The sequence below is a fragment of the Sus scrofa genome, chromosome 7 (assembly GCF_000003025.6).
Source record: "Sus scrofa isolate TJ Tabasco breed Duroc chromosome 7, Sscrofa11.1, whole genome shotgun sequence".
Lineage (NCBI taxonomy): Eukaryota > Metazoa > Chordata > Mammalia > Artiodactyla > Suidae > Sus > Sus scrofa.
This window is the reverse complement of record NC_010449.5, coordinates 9,988,527-10,012,835: the sequence shown is the minus strand read 5'-3', so window position 1 is coordinate 10,012,835 and position 24,309 is coordinate 9,988,527. Positions and strand designations below refer to the sequence as shown.

The 24,309-nt window shown below is 39.0% G+C and overlaps 1 protein-coding gene across 1 annotated transcript in view; it reads left to right on the top strand.

The window, feature by feature from the left end:
- The window catches only part of RANBP9 (RAN binding protein 9), an 81,664-nt gene that overhangs the window by 44,922 nt on the left and 12,433 nt on the right, over positions 1–24,309 (top strand). Inside the window, 9 exon segments of the mRNA XM_021100196.1 lie at positions 2,167–2,219; positions 3,125–3,292; positions 8,578–8,600; positions 12,212–12,396; positions 15,638–15,750; positions 17,041–17,149; positions 18,726–18,916; positions 20,136–20,280; positions 23,942–24,063. Coding sequence (XP_020955855.1) covers positions 2,167–2,219; positions 3,125–3,292; positions 8,578–8,600; positions 12,212–12,396; positions 15,638–15,750; positions 17,041–17,149; positions 18,726–18,916; positions 20,136–20,280; positions 23,942–24,063 — 1,109 coding nt within the window.

Below are 24,309 nucleotides of genomic sequence, written 5' to 3'. Positions count from 1 at the left end.
GTAGTAGATTGGAAACAGGTGTGTCAAATATTAGGCATTTTTGTTTTATTCTTTGTTTTTATTAGGAGTGGGAGCTAAAGTTTGTCAAGTACCACTTTAAATCTTGATACAGTCAGTCAGTTACACTCTTAATTTGGATTGTGTGCTCTTTTATTTAGTTTTTCTCTTCTGTGTTAGTACTTCTGAGTCTATTTCTTTATACTTTCCCCCTCTTTGAACTGTCTCTATCAGATTTTATTAATATTTTATAAGCTTTTAAAAATGAATTATGTGCTGTAATAATTTACCTTTTCTTCTTGTTTTTCTTTGTGGAGTTAAATTCTAGTGTTTTGTAAATTAATAATTAGAGTCTCACTTAAGTACAGCTTGTCAGTTTGCCAAAATACTTTTGGAAAATCAATATATAGATATCCTGTGGCACATGCTTTTTAGTATAATTCTGTTAAGTATTTCAGATGTTTTTATGTGAATTAGAAATTTTTTTTCAGTTATGTCTGTGTGTGTGGTTTTTTGTTTTGTTTTGTTTTTTAAACTTTATGTATTTATTTATTTATTTTTGTCTTTTTGCAATTTCTTGGGCCGCTCCCGCGGCATATGGAGGTTCCCAGGCTAGGGGTCGAATCGGAGCTTAGCCACCGGCCTACGCCAGAGCCACAGCAACGTGGGATCCGAGCCGAGTCTGCAACCTACACCACAGCTCACGGCAACACCAGATCGTCAACTCACTGAGTGAGGGCAGGGATCGAACCTGCAAGCTCATGGTTCCTAGTCAGATTTGTTAACCACTGCGCCACGACAGGAACTCCTGTTTTGTTTTTTTTTGTGTGTGTGTGTCGTCTTTTTGTCTTTTCTAGGGATGCTTCCCATGGCATAGAGAGGTTCCCAGGCTAGGGGTCTAATTGGAGCTCTAGCCACCGGCCTACACCAGAGCCACAGCAATGCGGGATCCGAGCTATGTCTGCAGCCCCCACACCACAGCTCACGGCAACGCCTTATCCTTAACCCACTGAGCAAGGCCAGGAATCAAACCCACAACCTCATGGTTCCTAGTCGGATTCACTAACCACTGTGCCATGACGGGAACTCCTGTGTGTGTGTGTTTACCATGATTTTTTGAAAACAAATTTTTTTTTTTTTTTTTTTTTTTTTTTTGCAGTGGAGTTTGTTTTGTTGTTTTAGGGCCACATCAGAAGCATATTAAAGTTCCCGGGCCAGGGGTCCAGTCTGAGCTGTAGCTGCTGGCCTACATCAGTCACAGCCACAGCAATGCAGGATCCAAGCGGCATCTGCAACCTACACCACAGTTCACGGCAACACCAGATCCTGAACCCACTGAAACCAGGGATTGAAACCGAAACCTCATGGTTCTTAGTTGGATTCATTTCCACTGCACCACCATGGGGACTGCTAACATTTCACAGTCACAGCCTACTGCCAACGCCAGATCCTTAACCCACTGAGCAAGTCCAGGGATGGAACCTGCATCCTCATGGATACTAGTCGGGTTTGTTACCGTTGAGCCATGATGGGAACTCCTGAATTTTTTTTTTTATTTAACAATTCTTTTTTCTTTTTTTGCTTTCTAGGGCCGCACCCACAGCAAATGGAGGTTCCCAGGCTAAGGATCTAATCGGAGCTGCAGCTGCCAGCCTACACCACAGCCACAGCCATGCCAGATCTGAGCCAGTCTGCAGCCTACACCACAGCACATGGCAACGCTGGATTCTTAACCCGCTGAGCAAGGCCAGGGATCAAACCCACAACCTCATGGTTCCTAGTCGGATTCTTTTCCACTGCACCATGACGGGAGCTCCTAACATTTCTTTTTCCTTCCACAAGTCTCTCTGTACTTTTTACTAGCAGTCTTATTTCTGAATTTCTATGTGAAGATAAGTTGGAAAGATACTTATAGTTTGTTAGAATACATAAATATTAGTAATCCTTTGGGTGTATTTATGAATGATTGCTATAGGAATTTACTATGAATCTGGCTTTTGTTTAATAGTGCCCTTTTTTTCTATTCATGAATTCTAATAACTTTTTTGTAGCTACCCTTTTTTTTCATCTTGGGCTTGGTTCTGATAATGTTTGGAAGTGTTTGATAATTTATACAGATATGTCTATAATAACCTGCTTTTCTTCCTTCCTTTTTTTTTTTTAAAACAGTTACATGGGAATTGGTCTTTCTGCTCAAGGTGTGAACATGAATAGACTACCAGGTACACTTGTAATTGAATTACAGTACAGTCAGTCTTATGGCTAACTCTGGCTAAAAATGTCAAATAATAACCTGAGATATTTAAGTACATTAATCTTTTGCATTTTAAATCAGTTATGAGTTCAAAGGGGAAGCTGAATGGTTCTAATAAATGTTATGCTATTTAGCAAAACAGCACATACACCATGCATTATTTTGTTTTGCCTGGTTTTGTTTTGTTTTGGTATTTTTAACGTTCAGTATATGGTCATATCAACTACTTTAAATATTTTAACGTGTTTGGTTCTATTTCCAATCAACACATTCCTGGCTTTTAACCCATTTTCAGCTGTTTGATATCATGGGCATGTAGGCTGATATTAAATGTAAACTAAGACAGGTGTCTGAGATGGCAGAACTGTTTCCCAAAACCATTAATCGCATGGATGTGATTCCTGAATTATGTTTTCTGGGATTCTCTTACAAATGTTAAAAATTAACCTTGGAGGAAACTTTTTGAAAATTGAAAGAAAAATTTGTTTTGTATTAAACTGTGGGTGTGGTGTCTGGTGTGTGTGTGTGTGTGTAAACCAAGTCAGAGTAAACCTTTGGTCTATTAGCAAAGGAAAGATGCATGGAAAATGTGTCTTGCCATGTTTGTTTTTTCTGATAGAAGTCCTCTCTGTTTTAAGACATGTTTTCAAAGTGATCTCTGTGGCAAATGTATTTTCCTTAATGCTGTAAGCAGTATTTTAATAGAGAAGTTATGTAATGTAATTGTTGAGAATTTAAATGTACTTTGGGGAATTTTATCTTGGTACTGTCTGTTGTACTACTTTTTGCCTATCTTGTTATAATCTTAATGAATATCTCTAGTATAGAGGAACCTTACTTTTCATGGTAAATATACTGGAACTTTCTCCTTAGGCTGGGATAAACATTCATATGGTTATCATGGTGATGATGGACATTCATTCTGTTCTTCTGGAACGGGACAACCTTACGGACCAACTTTTACGACTGGTGATGTCATTGGCTGTTGTGTTAACCTTATCAACAATACCTGCTTCTACACCAAGAATGGACATAGTTTAGGTACTGAGATCATGAATTGCATGTAAATAACCAGATGTTATGATTATTGTACTTACAACGTGGTGGTCATGTTGATTATGTGATTCTCCTTTATGAGTAGATGCCTCTGGAAATTCTTTGTTCCTTCTAGGTGGAAGTTGAGGAAATGGTGAAAATTTAAATCTGAAGTATGGGCACATAATCAACTGAAACCTCTGATTTTTCTTACAGTGAAGGCCACATTGTATCACATATGTGGGCCTTATCAGAAATAATCTTCATGCTCAGATATTTATTCTAGTAGTAGAAAGCCAGGTGTTCTCTGCTTTGCTTTGAGTACAGCCCTTCAGTATGATTCAGTCCTCTAGGTTCCAGGTGCTAAGAAAAAAGGGCTCTCAGTTTTTAGGATAGTGCGGGGGTAATGACGAAGCAAGGAAGATCTTGAGGCGCCCAGCCAAATGAAGGACTTTGACCTACTGAAAAATCAGCCCTGCTAACAAAGGATGGTGACTACAACTTCTGCAAAAGGAAGCAGAATTAAAATGAGCAAATAGCAGCAAAACTTGTAAAAGACACGTGGCAAATAAATAGATTAATGAAAACTTGAGGGACTCTATCCATTGTAAGACCAGAAGGAAATTAGGGGTTTTAGTTGAATGTGCAGCTGTAATACTTTAGATTTAAAATTGTCTATGGTTGTTATGCTCCCTTTTCTTTGAAGCTTTTTTGTTTGTTTTCTATTAAAGTATAAAGGATAGTAAGACTGATGCTTTAAAAGTAAAAAAGTTTTACATTATTTTACTGTTTAAAACATCCTTGAGTCATAGCAAATTATTTCCAATGAGGTAAAATGAAAGGTGAATTAACTCTTAAGTTAACCCCAGAAGGCCAAAGTTTCAGTTTGCTTATAAATAGTATTTAAAAATTAAGCCATAAATAGTATGCCTAGACTATAATAAATGTTCTTTAATACAGAAATTCTGTAATTTCATAGTAGAAGATTCTAGATTTTTGGCATTGGTTGTAGTTACTGTTTTTTTAGTGTCTCAAAATACTCCTTATATAAAGTTACTGTCTTCTTCATCGGTACATTCGGCTTAAATCTTTTCCTTCTGATTGTTCACATTGATTCGGAGGCCCTGTGCTCTCTGACTTAAAGGTTGTGACAGGTGCACAGAGATTCTCACAGTCTTCTTAGGTGCAAGAATGTCGATAAAGGTCGCCATGCAGGTTATGTGGTTTTGTGATTTGGTGCTTGTGGCAGAATTGGTTCCCAGAAGGGTACAGCCCTTTTAGTTTTTGCTGTTACTTTTTCAGCCCTGACTTACAAAGCAGTTACCTGGGATAGTCTTCATTGACTTGGCTGCTTAAGATACCCAAGATTTTTAAACTAAGCCAGGAGAAATCTGCTTTTCGGTATGACCTTTGGTTCAAAAATGTGAAGGAAGACTTTTTAAAACCAGAATTAATCTTCCTATAGTTTTAAAACTTTATTCCAGAGAAATTTTATTTGGGGGAGATGAGAAGATCACAGGAGATAGGATATTGCCTTTACCTGTTAGATTTTCACAAGCATTTACGTTGACATTTTCTCTTGAGTTAGAAAGTTGTAAAAATGTGAGATACAGGAGTTCCCGTCGTGGCGCAGTGGCTAACGAATCTGACTAGGAACCATGAGGTTGCGGGTTCGATCCCTGCCCTTGCTCAGTGGGTCAAGGTTCCGGCGTTGCCATGAGCTGTGGTGTAGGTCACAGATGCGGCTCGGATCCCGTGTTGCTGTGACTCTGGTGTAGGCTGGCAGCTACAGCTCCGATTCAACCCCTAGCCTGGGAACCTCCATATGCTGCGGAGCGGCCCAAGAAATGGCAAAAAGACCAAAAAAAAAGAAAAAAAAAGTGAGATACTATTTAAGAAAAGGTAACTAATGATGAAATCAGATTCTAATATTAAGTCATTTTGAAACATTTGGTATTCATAAATTTAATAAATATTAAGCACACAGAAAGTCAGTATAACAGTGGTCGGTATGAGTTCTTTAGTTGCCTGGGTTTCTCTCCTGGTTTGGCCATGTGACCTTATGCAAGTTACTTAACATTTCTGTGCCTCAGATTGTAAAAGAGGATCACTCTAATACCTCCCTTATAAAGATTGTTAGGGCACACTGAAATGATGCCTGTGAAGCTATTAACTCATTACCTGGCACACAGTGAGTACTCATGAAATGTTTAGTATCATATGCCAGACTCTGGACAGGTGCTGGGGATGGAATGGTAAAGCATTGGTGAGCAAAAATTATTCCTCTAGAACAGAGTCAGCAAGCTATGGCCCATGGGCCAAATCACTCTTCTCTCCTTTTTAAATAAAGTTTTGTTGGAACACAGCCACTCTGCTGTGTTCCGTACCCATTCATTTGGTACTGTGTATGGCAGCTTTCCTGCTACAGTAGCAGAATTGAGTAGCTGAAACAGAGCACGTGGCCTAGAGAGCAGACCATATTCCCTGGCTCTTTCTAGTGTAATGTGCTTATCTTTGTTCCAGATTCTAGCTTCTAGAAGATAAAATTTTATTTTATAAAATTTTATTCAGTTAATTTTCCCTTGTATTTCCCAAAGTAGATGCTTTTTAAAAAACTTTATTGTAGTTGATTTACAATGTTTTGTTAATTTTTGCTCCACAGCAAAGTGACTCATCAAAGTGGATAATTTCTACCCAAAAGCTGTTGCATTTTTGGTTTGTCTCATGAAGGTTTCCTATATGTATAGATTTTATGTATATATATATATTTTTTTTTTTTAACCATGTAGAGAGAAATGGAAAGGGTTTTGAGAAAAATAATTGAAGGAGAAACATTTCAGTCTGCAAGTTAACTTACTTGAAATTTTTTTATTTTGTTTTATTGATTATCATTCATCAGTTGAAGATCACTTTTCAGAAAGCCTCTTTTTTTTTTTTTTTTTTTTTTTTTTTTTTTTTTTTTTCTTTGGTTACTTCGTCTGTCAGCCTACCGGCCACACCTCCGCCGCTCTGCCCTACCCCCTCCCCCTCTTCCCTGGCAGGCATCGACCCGCACCTCATTTCTTCTTCTTCCCTGCCCACGACTCTGTTTTTTTTTCTGCGGCCACACCCGAGGCATATAGAGGTTCCCAGGCTAGGGGTCGAATTGGAGCTGTAGCTGCTGGCCTACACCAGAGCCACAGCCACAGCCACGCCAGATCCGAGCCGAGTCTGCGACCTACACCACAGTTCACGGCAACTCCAGATCCTTAACCCACTGAGCGAGGCCAGGGATTGAACCCGCAACCTCATGGTTCCTAGTTGGATTCGTTAACCACTGCACCACAACGGGAACTCCCAGAAAGCCTCTTGATAGATTAGCAAATTAGGAAAAAGTTGTTTCCTGCATAAAATTTAAATAATTATACAACTTGTTCCTGTGCCATCTGAATATGTGTAGGTTATGGTTGCTTTATTTGGCAGAGTTCAAAAGTGTTAATCTGTGGAATTAAGTCGGAGTTTTTATTAGAGTTTTTTGTAAAGTGAAGATTTAGTAATTACCGACAAGAGTTTTGTTTTGGGGTTTTGTTTTTTTTTTTTTTGCTTTTTAGGGCCCCACTCACAGCATATGGAGGTTCCCAGTGTAGAGGTTGAATTAGAACTACAGCTGCTGGCCTACACCACAGCCACAGCAATGCAGGATCCGAGCCACATCTGTGACCTACACCACAGCTCACGGCAACTCCAGATCCTTAACCCACTGAGCGAGGCCAGGGATCAAACCCGCAACCTCATGGTTCCTAGTCGGATTCATTTCTGTTGCGCCACAGTGGGAACTCCACTGACAAGAGAATTTTTGCTAAAACATTAATTTAGACAATCAAAATCTGTTATCAGTAGACATTTTTGAGGAAAATGATTAGGCTGCTATTTTATGAAAAATAGTAAAATGTGTATGGAAATATTTAGTCTTACTGTTTTCCAAATCCTGTTTAGTTCTCTGAAATTTTTAGAATAAACTTTCATGCTCGTTTGGCCCACAGTCACTTGGCTTTCTATGTATTAATGAAGCTAAAGGTAATCCGAATGTTTTATGGTGGGTGGGGGGACTCCAAATTTGCTTTTCCTTTGGACACACCAGCAAGAATTTATTAGTTTTTACAAGTCATAAAACAGCACTTTAAGTTCAAATCACTATTTATTTAGAAACACATATAATGGAGACTTATAGTCAGTTTGCCTTTCAACTTTATTACTTTAAAAACAGTCTGATTGCTGTATTTTCCGGTGATATAGCAGTTACAGAGCCACAGGGTCTCAGGTGGGAAGAGACCTTAAAGATGCTTTTGACAGAAGGGCCCTCGTTTTCCAGATGGTGGCCACATCGTGAAGGTAGTGGTTCTGACAAGGTTTTGTTTTTGTAATGTGTGTTTAGACTGGAAGAATGGTGAAGAATCGTGATTAAGTGACTCACCTACACCACCCCTTCCCGTTTACTCTAGAGCTCAGTCTTCTAAAATATATGAGTGAGATCCTAGAGACGTATTTGGTTTGTTTATTATCTATTTTCAGCTAAGTAATATATTTGAGTGTTTGAAGGGAGATTATTACTCCGCCACTTTGAATGTCAGGAGATTTATTTCAGTGAAATTGCTATTGTTCGAGAGTTTCTTGCACACGACTGTTGAAATTACTGTCAGAGAACTTTCAAAAGAAATTCTCAACTGGATAAATCTTTGTCCTTTGAAAGAGGAATTAATTTTTCCCTCCAGAGTAGTCAAAAGTTTGAGAATGTACTTTTTAGAGGAATTTTTTTTTTTTTACAAAATGAAAGTGCTGTATTTTCTGTACACTTTTTTTTTTTTTTTTTTTGGTAATAAAATCTTTCCCCTTGGAATTATTTAAAAGCTAAATCTAGATAAGGAAGATATAAATAATAAGGCTAGATAAAGCAACATAAGTGTCAGGAATTAAATGTGACTATTTTGCAACCAGTTTTCTTTTATGATTCCTAACATAGCTCTGAAGATATTTCTAAAACCATTTCCAAAATCCTGGAGGCAACAGCAGCACCCCAGAAATTGGTGTGTTACTCTAAAGGTGATAAGCTTGAAAGGGGACAGCATTCGCTCAGACCTGTGTTAATGTCATTGAGAAAAAAATTAGCCTTATTTTGTATTTAGGTTTTTAATATTTTTCCTCCTTTGCTATCCTTTCTCTTTTTTAGTTAGAAATCAGCTTATCACCATACTCTGCCTTTGAAAAACAGCTTCTAATGCCATTTGTTTTCTTTTCTTTTCTTTTCGTTTTAGGTATTGCTTTCACCGACTTACCGGTAAGACATAATTTCTTGTAAAAGTAGTTTTGCACTTTTAATTAAAAGGAATATAAAGAAACTAGAACTGATCATGCTTAAAGTGCAGTCTTATTTTACATGCCATGCCGCACATGCATTAGAGCTCCTTTATCGAGCCGCTGTTGGTGCAGGCCTTCAGAAATTAAGAATCAGTTTGAGAAATGTCCATCTGTAAACTGATTAAATTCTCTTGGTATAGAAGTTGTTGGCATTTAAAATGATGCACCTTTCCAGTTCCTTAGACTGATTTGAAATCTGCCTTTTATAGATAGATACAGTATTTGCCTTTGTTTTCATCAGAAAAAAATCTTATAAATGTAAAAACAAAACTGATGTTGAGAATATGATTTTATTATGTTGATTTAAGAGTTCGAATAGTATTTATAGGAGTTGTCTTCATCTCTCATGGGTTAACAGAAGTGAAACCTGTGTATTTTTTATGTATGTTCTTTCCTATTTACTTCTGTCTAATTCTACATAGGTGTGTTTTTTTTTTTTTTTTTTTTTTTTTTTACAAACAGTTTCCCAGAAAAGATTGTTTTACATAAATCCATAAACTCCATACATGCTACAGCATGGATGAACCTTGCAAACATACTAAGTGAAAGAAGCCAGCCATAAAAGACTACAAATTGTATAATTCTGCTGATAGGAAGTATCCAGGATAGGCAAATTTATAGAGTCAGAAAGGGGTCTAGCGATTGCCAGAGGTTAGGGGGTGAGAGGATACAGGGAGTGACTGTTAATAGGATGGGTGTTTTGGGGGTTTTTTTGGAGTGATGAAAATGATGTGGAATTAGATGGTAGTGATGGCTGCAAAACTAGGGCTCTACTAAAAACCACTGCATTGTTATATTCTGTTTTCAGAAATCTATAATCTAGCAATTAAAACGTCTGTTATGTTTTTATAAATTCATAGCTTAGTCTGTTAAGGGCTTTGTCCTTAATCTCTTAACCTAAATTCTTCAGTTTCAAGGTTAAGTGGTATAAAAGTTACACTTACTTTTCACTGAGCCCAAGCTGACTCTATCATTAGTGTTTTATCACTTTCCGATGACAGAAGGTAATATACAGTATTAACTATTCAAATAATAAAAGAAATGTTTATAAATACGGTAATGTACAAAGAGAAGTTCCTTATAATTCCAGCCTCTTTGGATATAATGAATGTGTTGAGCGTGTATCCTTCTACCTCTCTTTTAAACTTAGGTTCGGCAGTATGTCCATTATTTAAATGTAGGCTGGGGAATGGTGGGGTCATTGTTTAGACAGGTTCTGTAGCTTGCTTTTTCATTTGGTAGTGGATATTGGGCCTCCTTCTGTGTCAGCATATGAATTTTTTACTCTTTTTTGTTGTTTTTATAGTACCTTATTGTAGGATGTACTAATACAGTTGGACGATGTATATTTTTTCATATTCTAACATGTGATGAGGTGCATCTTAGAATACATGGCCTGTCAGAACTTAATAGGTAGTGTTTTTTTCTTAGACATAAAATGATGGTAAATCTTGTAGATATTGGAGTCTGAGCCGCCATGATTGTGGTATATAAACCACCTGTGAAAGGACATTCTTTTTAAGTTTTTATTTGCTATTACAAATAATGCTGCAGGACATATCTTTGCACATGCTTGTTTTTCTGTGGGATTAATTTCTTATAAGCGAAACTGCTTTGTCAGTTTTCACAGATTTTGCCAAATTTCTTCCTTAAAAGGTTCTGTTGTTGCACAGTTCTGTGTATAGTGGATGAGAGGGCTTATTTTCTCAACCTTCATCAACACTGGGTATTCCCAGTCTTTTAAATCTTAATCTGATGTACAAAAACAAACCAAAAAAACCCCTCATTTTAATCTGCATTTCGGTTTGTGTCTTCATTATTTTTGTCGTCATTTTCTATTTCTTCAAATTGCCTGTGTGTCTATTGCCAGTTAAAACTTTTTGAACTAGTAATCTTTGTCCTCCTATATCATGAGTATTTTTGTATTTGGAATATTGATCCTTTCCTTTATGAGTGGCAGATTTTTTTTTCTAGAAAAGGTTTTAACATAAGAGTCTTTTTGGCTTTCTATATTTTTATTTTAAAGTATGTTGGTTTTATAATGGGTTTAATGAAAAGAATGCTGTGCTAGAAGCCAAGAGACAGGAGTTTTTCCGTGTGTGTTAACAAGCTGTGTGCTTTTGGACAAACCCCTTAAGCTCCTTGGCTCTCAGTTTTCTCATTGGTGAAATGAGAAGGTTGTAATAAGTATCTCACTCGTCTTTGGCTTAAAATTCTATGAATTTACGAGTTTTGTTGACTATTAAGAATCAGTACATTTGTGTACGTTGTGTTATCTTTTATTTCCCTAATCGAATGTGACTGTATTTCTCCATATTTTGACATGATACTTCTGTTTCTGATTTTGGTTGCTTGCTTGGTCAGTTGGTTTTAAAAGCACCCTGTCAGCTTTTTGTAGTGATGTCTATCTAAACATCTCATATTTACACACAGATTATACTCTCTTAATCTTTCTTTACTTGATTTTGTACTGAAAATACTTGTGATTACCATTAAAGCAGAGAAATAAGGCGGAAATGCAGAGAATGAAGATGAAGGAGGGTTTAGAACTGTAGAAAGAAAAGTTGAATTTAGATTGGTGTTAGATAGACCTCTGTTCTAATCCCACCTCTGCCACAGTGTAGAGTGACCGTGAGCAAGTTAATTAATCCCCAGTCCTCAGTTTCTGTGTCTTTGTAATGTAAATAGTGGTAACAGTGACTTAATGGGGTGACTGTAAAGACTAAACCCTCCTGTTTAGTAGACCATTCGGTAACTTATTTCCATTTTAGGTGTAACAACTATGACAGAATCAAAATGAAAGACAACTGTATTCATGGTACACATACTTGAAGCTATTATATGTGATTGTTTAACCTCGAAATCTGGGAGTATATTTGGAGTAAATGTATTTCTTTATGAATTTGAATGTTTAAATCCATCCTTTTCCTTTCTTGAAATGTCTGCATTTGAGTCTCTTATTTTTATGTAAAGAATCTCTTACTCTTAATGGTACTATGTTTTGCCTGTAATTAAATGTTATCACCATCCCTTTATAAAGGCATCTTAGATGTACAGATAAATGAAATTAGTAAACTTAAAATAGTACATGCCCACTTAGGGTGTACTTCTATAGTAACTAGCTTTCACATGCAGTTTCTAGAAATGCATTGCACGTATCATATATAAAAGGGTAAACCTGAATTAGATGTTTATCCTTGAATCTCTATAACTACCATATGACATATTCTTAAGAACAAGAATGATGTCTTTATTTGTTAGAAGTATAATGCCACATGGTCTCTGAATAAATAAGTAGCTTAGGGGGCTGCGTTTTTCTTGATTAGATTACAGGAAGGGCTTTTTATTTTGTCCATCATATATACATTTTAGATCGTTTGCTTTAGTGTTCCTCCACTTGGTTTGGTTGAGCTTTTTAAATATTCATGAAGTAAATTTGTAGTTCTCTTATTTTAAAGATAGCATTTGAAAGAATGAATATGTTTTTAACATAAAAAGAATGGATGTTTAGTGAGATGTGTTGTCTTCCAGCCAAATTTATATCCTACTGTGGGGCTCCAGACACCAGGAGAAGTTGTTGATGCTAATTTTGGGCAACATCCTTTTGTGTTTGATATAGAAGATTACATGCGAGAGTGGAGAACCAAAATACAGGCTCAGATAGACCGGTTTCCTATTGGAGATCGAGAAGGAGAGTGGCAGACCATGATTCAAAAGTAAGTGAAGAAATAGGAATGGCCTTATTCACAAGCGCGCTTTTTATAAAGCATTTTTTCCTTTTGGTATGAAGGACAACTTATGGGACCTTTTTTATCTATTAATATAGATCCTATTAGTTTTAATGTATTAATATTTCATTTAGTGACATGCATAGAGAATTGTGTTTTAGTCTGATTTATTAATTTGCTAGAGGAAATAAAGTGACAGTAGATATCTTAGGTTAATATATTTGCCATTCTTGGTAATAGAAGTTGATAATTTCCATAGGTTACATGATTCAGCTATTAATAGTGCCGATGCAAAAGATAAATTCAGAAAGTTAAATTGTGTAATTCATCGTTGTGGTTTTTGGACATGAACTTGGCTGTGTTAATGTAAATATTTATGAGGAAAAAGAATTTTCTCAGGAGGAATAAGCATCAAAATAATGGCGTTGTTTACATACTGGAATACAAACTTGATGTGTCTATTTCACATTTCAGGATTTGGCTAAATTTTTCCAGTGAATGGGATTCCATGCAAGAATAGGATCCACTGTTTTGTTTACTTGGCTCTCTCTCCAGCTTAAGGAACTTTAAAACCTCCATTTGCTTGTTGTATATTCTCTTGTTAGACCTTTAAGAGGAGGTAAAGGGAACAAAGAGCAAGGAACAGTGAGCATGGGGTTAGGATTCCTCAGGTCAGTCATTGTGAGGCGTCAGTAATGATGTGGTGGAGGGCAGGCAGCAGAGAGCAAGAGTGGATGTCAGTAAAAGCGCCATAAAGTGAATGACCTTTCTCTCAACTTGTCCTTTACCCCACATTTTCAACTCGTTTTATTAGGGAGCTTTTTATGAACCAGAATTGCATTGTGGAAGTCAGCAGGAGAATAACGTTCCTGAGACGGTCGAACTCTCCAGACTGCCTTTGTTCAGAAGGCTAGCGACGACCCCTAACCTCAGTAGTACTGAATGGTAGCTCTTCAACTCAAAACAGTATAGGCTTTAAACAAACACCATTGGGTTTAAATAGTCAGTTTCATTACTATAACTCAGGAAATAGCAAAGCTTAAAGATAGTGTCAGTCTGACACATTTAATCATAAGTTGTTTTTTTTCTTTTTAGGGCCGTACCCGAGGCGTATGGAAGTTCCCGGGGTAGGGGTTGAATGGGTGCTATAGCTGCAGGCCTACACCACAGCCATAGCAGTGTGGGATCCAAGCCATGTCTACAACCTACACCACAGCTCACAGCAACACTGGATCTCCGACCCACTGAGCAAGGCCAGCGATCGAGCCTGAATGAATGTTCATGGATACTAGTCAGATTTGTTTCTGCTGCGCCACAATGGGAAGTCCTTAAATTTCTTATAATTTCTTTGAACAGTCTTAAATTTAAAAATCTGATGGAGCTTTATGTGTGTATTTTTTGGAGGAAATAATTTTGGACACAGTGATGATTCTGAAAACAAGCTTTTGCCCTAGACCTGCTATCATCTGGGATTTCAGAGCCGCAACCCTAGTACTGCTGCCCTCGCAGTTGACAGAGTAGTGAGACGGACTCAGAGTCCCATGGCTGCCCTGAGGGAGAGCTGAAACAGATTGCCGTCTGCGGGTCACATCTCTCGAAGCTTTAAAAATGGTTACCACGAGCATCATGGCAAGATAGTTGCGGAGGAAACATCGTTTCTCTTAATCCTGCAGCTGGGGTTCAGTGAGGCCCACACCCTCCCCCGTTCTTCACGAAACTGACACTCACCACGACCTCCTGGGACGTCCATTTGAAAAGGCCTCCCTTCATCTCTTAGATTAATTTGAACAGTTAGATGAAATAAGATGAAAAATCTGTTTCTTAGGGGTCCCTCCGTTCCCCTCAGCCCCTTTTCCTGAACCACTGCTTCTAGCTGCTTTCTAAGGGCCTTTTTTTTTTTTTTTTTTTGTCTTTTTGCCATTTCTTGGGCTGCTCCCACAGCATATGGAGGTTCCTAGGCTAGGGGTCCAATTGGAGCTGTAGCCACCGGCCTTCGCCAAAGCCACAGCAACGCGGGATCGAGCCACGTCTGCCACCTACACCACAGCTCACGGCAACGCTGGATCCTTAACCCGCTGAGCAGGGCCAGGGATCGAACCCGCAGCCTCATGGTTCCTAGTCAGATTCGTTAACCACTGCGCCACGATGGGAACTCCCTAAGGGCCCTTAGTAGTGCCAGATGGAGGCAGGTTTAGGAGTTGACTGTTTACAGATCTATTGGATATTAGAGTTAATATTGTTTAGGCAACAATTTTTTTTTTTTTGCCATTTCTTGGGCTGTCCCACGGCATATGGAGGTTCCCAGGCTAGGGGTGAATCGGAGCTGTAGCCACCGGCCTACGCCAGAGCCACAGCAACACAGGATCCGAGCCACGTCTGCGACCTACACCACAGCTCACGGCAACGCCGGATCGTTAACCCACTGAGCAAGGGCAGGGATCGAACCCGCAACCTCGTGGTTCCTAGTCGGATTCGTTAACCACTGCACCATGACGGGAACTCCTAGGCAACAATTTTTCTAAAAAAATTGTGGTAGATGTAAATACCACCAGGTGGCTTTTTAAAAAATGTGCTTTCTCTTTGAAAGTGTCACTTAATGCGTAAATAATATGTGAATACTTACTCTCCTTTGCACTACCATACTAACGGTTTAGATTGGAAGTTCAGCTCCCCATTGATTAATACTGTCACCCTCATAGACTTTGTTCTGGAAGATTCTCCTTCCAGGTTCGTCTTAGTATTTCTTGTGTTCACACCTTGTGATCCCATCTTATGTAACCAATGGATCAGAAAAGTGATTGAACTCTGGAACACAAAGCATTAATCTGTTGTTTTCAAATTGTTTTAGTTTACAAAATGCTAACACTTCACTCATATAAGGCATACGAAAAGGTAAAACAAATTATGGTTGGTACGATTGACTAAAGGTGGGAAATGATAGGAAAGAACCTACAGCTGATGGAGTGCCAAGAATCAAAGTCTTTTACTGTCCTTGATTCTCTGAATATATTAATTTTTAGGGAGAGTAGTCTCAGCATAGCATTTGCAGTTGTCTTTTTGGAAATACTACATGAATAAGACAAAATGACTTTTTGAACTTAAAGTCTTGATTGTTCCATGGGAGTAGGTTGGTTTTGTAACTCCAGCGTAGACCTTGTTTATATAAATTGTAGTGTGAAGCATGTATTCTCTTGACTAAAAGATGTGTGTTTCTTCTTTTTATTTTAAGAATGGTCTCATCTTATTTAGTCCACCATGGGTACTGTGCCACAGCAGAGGCCTTTGCCAGATCTACAGACCAGACCGTTCTAGAAGAATTAGCTTCCATTAAGAATAGACAAAGTAAGGACTCTGTGGTGCATGACTAACACTCGTTTACAAATTATAGGTTTGGTGACATTGATTTTTAGAAATTTTATTTTTCAAATATGTTAACTTAAAATTGATGCATCTGAAGTTTATTTTTATTGACATTTTTGAAGATCAGCTTTAAAACAATTCACAGGACTGTGTTAGCATTCTGGATGTAGAAAGATAATTTTGGAGAAATTTTTGTAAGAAATGTTTACCGTTTTTTTTCCTTAAAAAATGTTTTCTTGAGCTTTCAGAAGGTAGACATTTAATTAGAAGTGTTTTTTAAAATTGTTTCAGTCCCATGATTAGATGTTAGTGGAGATGATGTGTGAAATAAATTTAAGTATCTTTGCATTTAAATTGCTGTCTTCTTTTAAGATAACGTCAATTGTAAGTATTTATTGCTTAGGTCCCAGAGCTCTGGGGCCTGTTGTAACAAGGGCGCGTCAGCCTGATAACGGTTCCACAATTAGCCATCCTAAAATTGGTGCGGTAGTCCATCAGGGAGAGTGTGACTTGATGAGATGAACAGGGGTGAAAACTACAGACATTACGGGCGAATTCGTGACGGGTGGAAACAGATTTTTCATAGGTCTTTGTGATGGCAACACTGTTGCAGCCAAGTGTGGGCTCATCAGTCTTCCTCACTGTGCTGTGCGCTCTGGCAGACAGGAGACGATCGCTTCCTCTTCACGTGCTCCTCAGCTGCCGCACAGGAGGCGCACTGGGTGGCTGTCGAAATTGAGACCTTACTCAAAGGCTAGCCTTCTTTAGTACTGGGTTCAAAAGGTTACAGTATTTGGTGAGACGTTTTGAATATTATTTCTTCAATGTTGCCTCCGGTCTTTTTAAAAAACAAAACAAAACAAAAAACACTCTGGAGGTATGGTTGACGTGTTAAAAGCTGTATGTACTTAGTGGGTTCAGCAGGACGAGTGTGGAGTCGATGTGCGTCCGTGGAACCATCACCACGGCGTGCGTGCGCCACAACACATACCTGCCTTTCTTGTCTTAGCGTTCGGTGCATCCGTATTGCTTATCAGGTATTCTTCCTATGTTAGTTTGTGTGTGTGAATTTTTTTTTTTTTCATGAAAGTGCTTTTTTTTTTCTAATTTTTTTAGTTTGTCTGAAAATTGTCCTTGAAATAGAAACCGAGTTAGAAAAAGATGAAATTAATCATGATAATTTATCGAAAGTTTTTTACTAGCTTTTTTTTTTTTTTGAGGGTCTATTGTTAAAAAAAATTGATCTTTTTTTTCCCTTCTTTTTCTAAATAGGAATACAGAAATTGGTGTTAGCAGGAAGAATGGGAGAAGCCATTGAAACAACACAACAGTTATACCCAAGTTTACTTGAAAGGAATCCCAATCTCCTTTTCACATTAAAGTGAGTTTAATAAAATGTTGTTAATTATATATATATACGTGTATGTATAACCAAAAATTATTTTCATGCTTTAATAGTTGTAATAAGTTTTGTTTTACCTCGTTTCAAATATTTAGATAAAAATTTGTGGCGTAGCTCATTGAAGTAACCGGTTATATGATGTTGAGTATGAACAGAAACCATCCTTTGCTTTGTGTTTGCTCCTCTGTTCTTCTATCCTGTGTCTAAAAACATGAAAGTAGAAGATGGGTATCTATTTTTCCTCCTGTAAAGTACTTTATAATAAGCTTGTGGTATTTTAAAAATGCGGCAAAAATATGCACAATATAAAGGTTGCCATTTTGCACGTACAGTTTTACACATTGTTTTTCATCCATCACCAACTATCCATTTCCAGAACTTCCTTCATTGTCCCGAGCTGAAACTTGGTCCCCATTAAACACTAACTCCTCGTCTCTCACTCTGCCTCCGCTGCTGGCAACCACCATTCCACTTTCAGTCTTTATAAGATCACGAGAGTTTGACTCCTCTAGGTACCGTATGTACATGGAATCATAAAGTATTTGTCCTTCGTAACGGCCTTATTTCACTTACATAATGGCCTCGAAGTTCCTCCTGACACCTTGCCTTCTGACACAGTGCTACAAGATGGTGCATAATATTCCATAATGTGTCTCTTGTCACATTTTATTTATTCATTCATCCGTCAGTGGACATTTGGGTTGCTTCAGCTTTCAGTTATTGTCAGTAATGCTGCAGTGGACATGGGGTCCCTGCATTCAGTTCTTTGGGTATTATGCACAAGGGGAGTTGTTGACCAGATGAGAGTTTTGAAAAATTTGTCCTCACAGTTCCCTCGCCCTGCGCTGTTTTCCGTTCCCACCAACAGTATAGAAGACTTCCAGTTTCTCCACATCCTTACCAACGCGGTTGTTTTGTTTCTTTCCTTCCTTTTTTTTTAAATGGCCATCCTAATTTGGCTTTTTTATTGGTCATATGGGTCTTTATTTTAAGATTCAGGTTTACTAAACTTAAGGTTTCGGGTCTTTAAGCACCAGAAACTCTTCCTAGTAAGCCCAATGTCAGAATTGTTTTGCTTGAGAGTAGCAGTTTAAATGTGGCCGTTTTGGTCGAGAGGTTGCAAATGAAACTAGGGATGTGGGGGGGGGGGGTGTTAGACTCTTTTTTTGTATGTAGGTCAGTGTGTGCGTAAAGCGCATTATATTCTTCTGTACTATTTGATTGGTTTCCAAGTGCAAATATTATTTTGATTAAATTATTTTAGCTAAAAATAAAAGGGTCCATTTTGGTTTGTTTATTATAGCCAGGTAGATTTTCTTAGTGATTCTTGATTAAAGGAGATAGAATGTCTTTTGCATTATACTCATTTTTCTGGAAAATTTTAAATTTATTCTAAGTACAGTATATGAAACTGTATTTACTATTTTTAGCACATAGAGGTCAGACTTACTGATAAATACAAGTTCTTGAACTACTTCCTTGCAGAAATCTGTTGCTATTTTAAATAATAGTAATTTGAAGATTATCTGAGTCAACTTCTCTTCTCTCTTTTTAGAGTGCGTCAGTTTATAGAAATGGTGAATGGTACAGATAGCGAAGTACGATGTTTGGGAGGCCGAAGTCCAAAATCTCAAGACAGTTACCCTGTTAGTCCTCGACCTTTTAGTAGTCCAAGTATGAGCCCCAGTCATGGAATGAATATCCACAATTTAGCATCAGGCAAAGGAAGTACTGCACATTTTTCTGGTGAGAAAAACTGGTGTTTATGACATTATCTTTAAATTTCTATCCTTACTCATTATTTTGAACCAAAATAATTTTTTAAAAAATCTAGACATTTCTGCATTTTGCGCATGTGTATATTTAATCTCAAGATGTTGTGGAAGAAAAATTGTGGGCGGGTCAGATTCATGTGTTTTAAGTACCAGAAAGTGATTTAAAGATGAGCGGTTTCTACAAACAGGTGTTAGCGCATCTCCATCAATGAAAAGCAGGATTCATGTTGTGTCTGGAATTAAATCAGAGATAACTGGGAATGAGAAGGTAGTTGTGTATTTCAATAAGTGTAACTGTAAAGGAGGTGTCCTGGCTGTGGTGTCTGAAGCCACCCATCCCACCCCGGCTACCTCTGGCTCAGTCTTTCCCTGCCAAGCTGCCACAAGAGTCAGCTCCGCCCGGTTCATGTCCTCATCCCTTTCTGGACTCACCAGTCTCACTTCTGCTGTTCTCGTAGTTCAAGTTCTCTCCTTTCTTGGCTTTTATGACTTACTTCTACCAGTTTATTTCTTATCCTTCTCAGTCTTTTTTCTCTGCTTATTCTTTAATTCTGTTTTTCCCAAGGTATTATCTTTCCTTTGAACTTTTTTTTTTTTTTTTTTTGTCTTTTCTGGGGCCGTACCCGCGGCATATGGAGGTTCCCAGGCTAGGGGTCCAATCAGAGCTGTAGCTGCTGGCCTGCACCACGTCTGCGACTTAGACGACAGCTCATGGCAACACACCAGGTCCTTAACCCACTGATCGAGGCCAGGGATTGAACCTGCAACCTCTTGGTTCCTAGTCGGGTCCATTAACCACTGAGCCACAACGGGAACTCCTCCTCTATACTTTCTAAAGCAGAAGTCAAATAGTATTTCCTTTCCTTTCACAAAGAAGAGTTAGCACCTTTCCTTGCTTTTTCCCTATTAACATAAGCCTTTTTTTTTTTTTTTTTTTTCCCTTTTTCTTTTAGGGCTGCACCCGTGGCATATGGAGGTTACAGGCTAGGGGTCTAATTGGAGCTACAGCTGCCAGCCTACACCACAGCCACACCAGATCTGAGCCGAATCTGCCACCTACACCACAGCAACGCCGGAGCCTTAACCCACTGAGCAAGGCCAGGAATTGAACCCTCAACCTCATGGTTCCTAGTCGGATTCGTTTCCACTGCACCACAATGGGAACTCCTCTTTTTCTTCTTTTTTTCCAGGTTTTGAAAGTTGTAGTAATGGTGTAATATCAAATAAAGCACATCAATCATATTGCCATAGTAAACACCAGTCATCCAATTTGAATGTACCAGAACTGAACAGTATAAACATGTCACGGTCACAGCAGGTTAATAACTTCACCAGGTAAGTCATTTCCCCAGCTCTTGCATTGTTGTAAAAGCAGCCTTAATTCTAGGTATCATCATTTTAATAATTTGGAGAAATTGAGTTAGATGGCCCATAGTGTGGCTCTGAGAGTTTCCAAAGCCGCGGAGAAGGAAAGGGGGGCGTCCCCAAAGCTTCCATCTCCCGGTGTCCGTGGAGCCTCCTCCTCCTGTTCCCTCCTCTCCCTCTTCACCCCGTCTTCCCTCCCGGGGCAGTAGGGGCAGATCCAGGGTCCTGCCTTCTCGTCTCCTGCCACCACAGACCCGTACAGATGATCACCGAAATGCCATTTGTTATGCCTCCAGGTCAAGTCACAATAGTATACTTAATCTCTGGAGTTGACGTATGATGATATGTTTACACCTTTTTTTTTTTTTTTTTTTTTTTTTTTTTTTCCTGTGTGTGTGTGTGTGTGTTGGCTGAGGGGGGGTTGGTGTAAACGTGTAGTGTTTCCTGAGTTCCAAATAACTAACTTTACAAAAAAACAGTCTTTTGGGAGAGAACCTGTCTGTAAGTAGCTTGGTTACAGCAGCTGGTCAAGTCATTTAGCAAACCTGTAGGATGTCAGACACTCTGCTGGACACAGTCCCCACCCAGAGAGCTTTGAGAGGGGGCGTCTCTGTCAACAAATGCTGGCCTCCTCAGGGTCACTTTCATGAGAACTAAGGTGCAGCTAATGTAGTCATTTGAATTGAATGCTAGTGTGTGAGAGCAGGTTCTTAAATATTCTATCAGTTTGTTGTTCGTTTGGTCTTAGAAGATGAATTGATTGGTCACACTGCATTTTGGGGAATGTTCGTCAGTGTAAAATTCTCCCATTGAAGGAGAGAGAACTACCTTTTCCCATGAATCTTAAGGGAAATGTGATTCTGAGGAAGGAAGTATGTGTGAAAATGTGTATTTGCAGGTGTGTGTTTGTTTGTTTTGCTTTTTAGGGCTGCACCCATGGCATATGAAAGTTCCTGGGCTAGGGGTCAAATCCAAGCTACAGCTACCGGCCTACACCACAGCCACAGCAAAGCCAGATCCAAGTCATGTCTGCGACCTACACCACAGCAACGCCGGATCCTTAACCCACTGAGCGAGGCCAGGGATCGAACCCACATCCTCATGGATACTTGTTGGATTCGTTTCCACTGCGCCATGATGGGAACTCCCTGTATTTGCAAATTTGAAATTAACCAGAATTTCCAGATTCTCTCTCACAAGTGACAAAAACGTACTGAAGTTATGGTGATGCGGTGCAGGTGATAGCAGAGTCCACAGAAACGGTATGAGAAGAACTTAGCGAAGGGGACTGCCTTTTGCTGAGGTTAGGGTCAGCAGAGATGACATCTAGAAAATACAGAATTGCAACATTGTAGTAAAATTTTTGTATGGAAATTTAAACGATGTAGCCTTTGGTACCTCATTGTGCTTTAAGGTACATCAGTGCTTTATCATTGTTAGAGGGCAGACTTCTGCTGTAGTTTGAGGGTAGGACTGTGGTTGCTTCATGAGTTTTTCTCTTAAGTACTATCCTCATGGCAGGAAGTTGCCAAAAGAGACCTCTTATTACCTGAGTTGAGGGAATCGAGCTTAACGGAAGGGGTTGATTACACAGCATCCTCTTTTGTGCGCATTGTAGAGGAAAGTAAGTACTGCCTTGAACTGTAGAAGGTGAGTTATTTGATAGTTGCTTACGGCTTTCCTGTCAACAGTATTGTGAAGTAGGCAAAGATGGTATTAACTGTGAAAACCATTTTACAGATGTAGAGCTGAGTCCCAGAGAAGTAAATGCCTTTTTAAAGGCCATGATCGGTAACCAGGAAGCTGCAGAAGTGTGGCTGTTGTTTCCCAGGACATCCTGCGTCTGCGTGTGTGCTTTTTCCACTCGTCTCACCTGTCGGAGATGCTCTTCCCTGCCCTTCCCCTCCTCCATCAGAACTTCTGTTCAAGCTGTAAAAATGCAGGTTCTGATGCTCCCTCTTCTAGGATGTTGGCCTTGATCTATATCCCCACCACGTGTTGTGCCACTGGTGGTGAGGAGCTCCCATCATAGTGCAGATGCTCTTGAAGCTTTTTCTAGGCTGTTCCCTCTGGGAGGGCAGGGGCTGCTTCATTAAGTCCTGATTAGCACCTAACATGGCTCAGAGGCTCTTAAATGTGAGTGGAATGAAAGTAGCCCTCCCACATACTATATTGAGTTGTCAAAAATACATTTTTATATATCAGATCACTAAAAGCTACAATCTTAAGAATTTCCATTAACCATTTTTAAAGTTTGATCTCTTAGCAGTTCTCAAATTTCATCATGATACTAAACAAGCTTTTCTGACTGACGAGGGTGTCTAGGGCCATTGTCCCCTTCTTCCTAGATCTTTCTGTGTCTTTTTCACCTTGATAGGTCTTACAGACAGAAGTATGTGTGCACCGGCACACGCTTGCCCCAGCTGTTAACCAGCGCTTGCTTTGCTGGTGTCATGCATAGAGTGCCTCTGCTTATCTGCAAGCAATGTTTTTGAGGTTTTTTTTTTTTTTTTTCCTACAAACGAATATATATTGCTTTTTTTAGTGGGAGACGGTCATTTTAATTTAAATATTTTCTAAATTTTCGTCAAGTGCTGAAAATTTGTTCTGGGCTGTATAATCATCCCCTAGATCTCGGTAGAAGAAACCTTAGAGGTTAAATGTTCATTGTTGCTTGGGGTGTGGATGGATCTGAAGGACAAACACTAACAGCTTCAGCGTGTCCACATGTTTAGAAAAGGCGAAATGAGTGAAAATGGGAAACCCCATAAGTATCTTAAACATTAAGATTCAGCAATATTTATTAATCTTCAGCCACTAAGAAAGCTTGAGAAAGAAAGACAGGTATGAGGGGATAAGACTGAGTAGTTTTTCAGATTATTATTTGCCTTTGAGAGTTTTTTGTTTGTTTTTTTCCCCTGTCTTTTTGCTATTTCTTAGGCCGCTCCCGTGGCATATGGAGGTTCCCAGACTAGGGGTCCAATCGGAGCTGTAGCCACCGGCCTACGCCAGAGCCACAGCAACGCGGGATCATCAACCCACTGAGCAAGGGCAGGGACCGAACCCGCAACCTCATGGTTCCTAGTCGGATTCGTTAACCACTGCGCTACGATGGGAACTCCTGAGAGAGTATATTTTTTAAGAAGTGAAGACAAATGCCAAAATGTCGAGACCATGAGAGAAGAAATAGTCTAGAAGCTCGTTGACTATGGGGGCAGGGAAAGAGGTGCAGTGGGGTGGGTTCCAGGAGTAGTTTTGAGAGGCTGGGCTGCGGAGTGGGCCTTCTGGGGTCGAAGGTGACTCCCAGAGAATGAAATGCAGATCTGAGTTTGAAAGGTAATGGCAAATGTGTGCTAAAGTCTGATTTTTCCATGTTGTTAGAAAGCCATACAGCCTACTAGGTTTCAGTACCCGTTTTTCCTCCCTTATCTCCAGGAGTATAAATTTATTAAAAGTCAGCTACATATTTGGTGTTGAATAATTTCAAGACTTAACTGAATACCTTTTTTCCAGATTGCTCTTGCCTTGTGAAGTCAGTTTATAAGTAGGCTATGTAGTTAAGTAGTCATTTATTTTAAACTAAGCTGCAATAATGCTATTTCTAAAATTAGATTTGTCTTTTCATTTTCAGTAATGATGTAGACATGGAGACAGATCACTACTCCAATGGAGTTGGAGAGACTTCATCCAATGGCTTCCTAAATGGTAGCTCTAAACATGACCACGAAATGGAAGATTGCGACACCGAAATGGGTCTGCAGTGATATTTCTTACATTTTTAATAAAAAATGATGACCACAAGGTTATGTTTTTACTTGTACTGATGAGCATAAGTCAAATTTAAAGATGTATGTGCCATTGGATTTGATAGTAGTGCATATTCTCTTAAAATTCCTTATGGCAGTGGGGTGCCAGAGACGATAGTTTTCAGTAACTTCTGCTGAACCGTCTGTTTCCGCACAACTGTAGTGCTTTCATCAGTGCAGAGGTACTAACGTA